Source organism: Olea europaea, chromosome 11 (assembly GCF_002742605.1).
Source record: "Olea europaea var. sylvestris chromosome 11, O_europaea_v1, whole genome shotgun sequence".
NCBI lineage: Eukaryota > Viridiplantae > Streptophyta > Magnoliopsida > Lamiales > Oleaceae > Olea > Olea europaea.
In genome coordinates this window covers 9,249,971-9,254,498 of record NC_036247.1, presented here as the reverse complement: position 1 = coordinate 9,254,498, position 4,528 = coordinate 9,249,971, and the positions used below count along the sequence as shown (strand labels likewise).

The 4,528-nt window shown below is 34.7% G+C and overlaps 1 protein-coding gene across 2 annotated transcripts; it reads right to left on the bottom strand.

The window, feature by feature from the left end:
• On the bottom strand, positions 1-2,665 carry LOC111403273. Of its 2 annotated transcripts, none has more exons than XM_023031707.1 (5): positions 1,759-2,665; positions 1,454-1,543; positions 1,094-1,298; positions 238-421; positions 1-124 (listed from the first exon to the last, which is right to left on the bottom strand). In XM_023031707.1, the coding sequence occupies exons 1-4, from the start codon at positions 1,888-1,890 to the stop codon at positions 396-398; spliced, it is 453 nt and encodes a 150-aa protein (XP_022887475.1). In that variant the 5' UTR covers positions 1,891-2,665; the 3' UTR covers positions 1-124; positions 238-395. The 2 variants fall into 2 exon arrangements, with proteins under 2 accessions (XP_022887475.1, XP_022887476.1); XM_023031708.1 differs by having other exon boundaries at positions 1-63.
• Between the last annotated feature and the right edge of the window lie 1,863 nt (positions 2,666-4,528).

The following is a 4,528-nucleotide window of genomic DNA, read 5'->3' as shown; positions in this document are numbered from 1 at the left end:
GTAATGATGATGTTTCTTGCTCTCGATCACCATGTATAATAACTAGAAATACCATTCCTGAAACTATTACGAGGACTACATTACAAAGAACTGTACCAGTCCAAAACAAACTCACAGACAATACCTGTACATACAAGTAACAACATTTTCTTATGTTGCTGGGTGAATAGTTTACAGAATCAGCATTGCAACTCTTTTTAAAGAAAATGAAATACGATCAATAACTTGCCAACTCACCATAAGAAGCCACCAGGGCACACCATCTTCAAAACTTGAAGCCACAACACCAGCAACCCCAAAGGACCCTAATGTTAATCAAAAGAGCATGACAAGCATAAATATGCATGCTGCTCTTATGATCTCAGGAATATCCCATACCATCTTCACTGCTTTTTCTAGCACCAGCGTGGTGAACAGAAGTCTATAGAATAAGAAAAGGTCAAATAACCAATGCACAAAATATATGTGTGTGTGTGCATGGAGGAAGAAAGAAAGAGAGGAAGACAGAGTAGCATGATGTCATGAGAAAAAATATCCAATAAAGAATATACAGAAGCATGTCATAGGAATTACATGGGGAAACGTGACTGTAATAGAAAATCAAAATCTAGAATGAGTAAGTAACCAAAATATATCTTGAAAGTTGGATATTTTTTTCCCAATATATCCTTAACATATATTTATGATCTCCACACTCCATTCCCATGTGAAAACAACTATTTTCCCAAAATTATCAATTTCTTCTACAATCTTAAGGGGCTGGAAATTTTTAAATCTCTTGCATCCGTCGTATCCCCTTTCATTCTATAGCCAATCAAAATGCAATTCTAATTGAAATTTTCCTAGTCAAATAACGAAGTAGAGAAAACCTGGGATGCAAGCATAAAATATAGTCCAACAATCTGTGCAGAAATCTATATGTAAGGCATTTATTTAAGCATGTATAGTACTACAACTTAATTGAACTACAGAGTGTTGCTCCACATGAAGACCTCAATTCAAACATTCTAAAATGTGGCACAACGATAACCCTAAAACTCAACTCAAAACATGCACCAAAATGTCAAAACGCGGAGAGGTCACTGTGGTTTACCTGTCAATGACTGATATGACATACAAGAACTGAAATGCAGCAGCAATGCCAAATGCAGCACCCCAGAATAACTGTTCACCCCCAAAACATAGCACGCCTTATTACAGCAAGATATGTAGCCAACAGGTGCATCGAGAATTCCATCGCTTGATTTGCATGTGAACCAAACCATAATAACCAAGTCCACCCTAGAAGAGTCCCAACTCTGCCAGCGACAGCATACAAAGGCCAAAAATCTTCAGTTAGACCCACTTTGTACATGCCAATATTTAGCCTAACTTTCCTAAACCTTTTGAGTCCAAAATACCCAAGAGTAAAACCTATCAAAATCAAATGTGCCAGAAATATCAACATCCATACCACGTCATGCCAGTTACGTGAACCCATTGTTGTTAGTGCCTGAGTGAATGGGCGACTACCATCTGTACTTCCATGGCTCTCTACAACGTTCTGCAATCAATTCACAGCATAATAAATGTGAAAAGCAAAAGTTTTGCTCATCTAATTCAACATAATCATCTACTATTCGTTTATGCATGTTAAAAGTTCAAGCAATCACAGATTCTACCTTATAAATTTACTAAATTTCAAATTAAACCTCAATATTTGACTTTTAATGTTGCATCTTAACTTGGCAGAATTGTAGAACCACATAAGTCTCAGACCTTTTTTGCTATAAACTGCAACTCCCAAAAAATGAACTTCGTAAGCATTTCTCGAAGTCTCCTCAATCCTTCCTCCCTTAGGCACAAAAAAGTAATACTGGGATCCAATTGAAGAGATGCAAGCAATTGCATCTAAATTCTTTTCAAAAAAAAAAATATTTAAGTTCCTAGTTTTGCATATTTATTTATTTATGCCAAAAAAGAGTGTTGACACACAAAAAGTTCAGTCCAAGTCGAATAGCCCAAGGAATGAAGCCCAATTGGAAGATCTCCAAAATCAAATAACCCAAAGAACGACCTAATCAGGCAATGCAGGATAAAGGCCCAAATAGGGAAGCCCATGAACGCGGTAACACCATCGTCCAAGGTTGCAAGTCGCCCAAGATTTGAGCGAATGAATTGCCATGCAGTCGCCTAGAGCTGTGACTCTGCTCTCGCCCAAACATTCGAGTCGTCCAGCATCTTAACAAACATTCTTTATGGTTACCTAAAAGTGCAGTTAAAGAAGCAATTATTGGATAGTCCTATCACGTTCCACGATTCAAGGAATTCAATTGAAGATGGTTGAACGACAAAAAGTAATGGCAGTAGTTAGAGAAGGCAGTTCCATAACAAGTTGGCCACTACAAAGAAAGTGGTCAGTTATAGAGCGATCAAACAGTTTTTAAACAGTTGATTACGAAAAAATCATTCAGGGAGTATAAAAGGAAGAAAAGACATAGAGCAAAGGACCCCGAATCAAACACTCTCAAATAGAGAATATGTAACTTTAAATTTTTTAGTTTAGATTCAAACACTTCTTTTTCAGTAACTAGTGTGCTGAGAATATATAACTTTAAATTTCTTAGTTTAGATTCAAACACTTCTTTTTCAGTAACTCGTGTGCTTGCGCCTCTTGGAGGCATTCTGTTTTTATTTTCCAATTGTAAAGTCATCACCAATAAAAACATCCCTTTTTGGAACTTTATCTCAAGAGGTTCGTCCCTTACACAATCGTCTGATCCCTTTTTAATTGTTAGCGACTAACCTGCACGAAACACAAGGAAACAGAATAGGTAATTTTGGACAAAAATTTGTAAACATACTTCTTTGTAATTTAGGAAATAAAAACAGTTTTTGAAAGAAAAATAAACAATTTAAGTAAAAGAAATATCTGAAAGTTATTTTCCATTGATTTTTCTCAAATAATTGAAGCCTACATATGCATGCATTAGCGCGCGCGGGGGCAAAATGAAGGATAAAAAAAACTTGAATTCCTTAAAATAAATTCGAAAATTTTCCACAAAAATATCTTTCAGCCAACTTTGATGCCGAATTATATGAAACGTATAAAAGTTTGAAAGCCAATCTTCCCCCCTTTTTATCTAATCTACTAGGTATATATTATAGCTCAATCTTGAGAGTATTTACCCCCCTTTTTCCCTCAAGAATCTTACCCTCTATCGACAAACCAAAATCCTAAATCAAAGGGATAAAGTCGCGGATCAGTCACATGCTAACTGTAGAAAATTCCAAAATCAATACAGAGAGAGAGAGAGAGAGAGAGAGAGAGAGATTCATACATGCTACTATCAAGTATGCATTACTAGTGGTGTAGGTCCCATGGAAGCAGAATCATAGGAAGAGGAAGAAGAATACTGAGAGTTGCTCATTGGAGAAGACCTCAAATTGGCATGGATTCCAATCAAATTTTTTATGGAAAAAGAAGATGTTTGTTGGGGTTTCGAATTGACTGTATCAATTACTACTAGTATAATTACTCGTCTTCGATGGAGAGAATGATTGTGTGACAGAGTAGAAGAGGAAATGAACTGTAACGGCTATCTTATGAGAATCATGCTCGGTGTCGACGTAAATTTACACTTTTGTTTAGGTCACACCACGTGTCATTATCTAGTTTGACAGGTAAAAATTTTTTTTTTTTCATCCACTTATATAATGACAATACCCCATTTGTTTCCCATTAATGTAAGAATGAGAATGAAAAATATAGTCATTACGGACCCCAAATAAGAGATATAAATTCAAATATGGTGACTTGATTTGATGGATATATCAGTCGTCAAAATGAGTATACACAATTGAAGTACAAGTAGCATAACCCGTCATCTGAAATTTAGAGACGGATAATATAAAGATAAGAGAAATCTTATTTGTAAACAAGTGATTGGCAATCCAGATATTTTAATTTCTCTAGCCCTTTCAACACATTTGTACAATTTTGCCATCAATTGGCAATTTAGATATTTAATTTTATTCCGTCTTTGTTAATATGGAAGATCATGTTCGAATAAGAGATAATATGAGATTGGTTAATATTTGAAATTTGTTAATATATTTTAACTTCATTATGAGATTATCTTTGTCTAGCGGAAAAAAGTAAGTTTGGATAAGAGATAAACCAACATCTAAATTTTGCATTTATTTATGTATTTGGCTACATGTACATTAAGATTTACGTAAGGGATTACATAGTATCACATGACATTCTACCATTTAACAGTTTAAAACACAATCATCTTTTTCCTCCACATCAATTTCGATAACAGTTTATGTACCATTTTGATGTACAAATAACAAAATCCTTTACATATTATGTTCATAGGACATTCTTTTTAATCAAGAGTGCATATAATATTCGAATAAGAAACTAACTGAATCTGAAATTTGCTTTTATGTTTAATTTTGTTACGAGGTTAGTTTTGTCGAGAGAGAATGTTGCATTCCAATTGAAAATTTGCTTTTGTTTCTTCTATTATGATCAAAGATT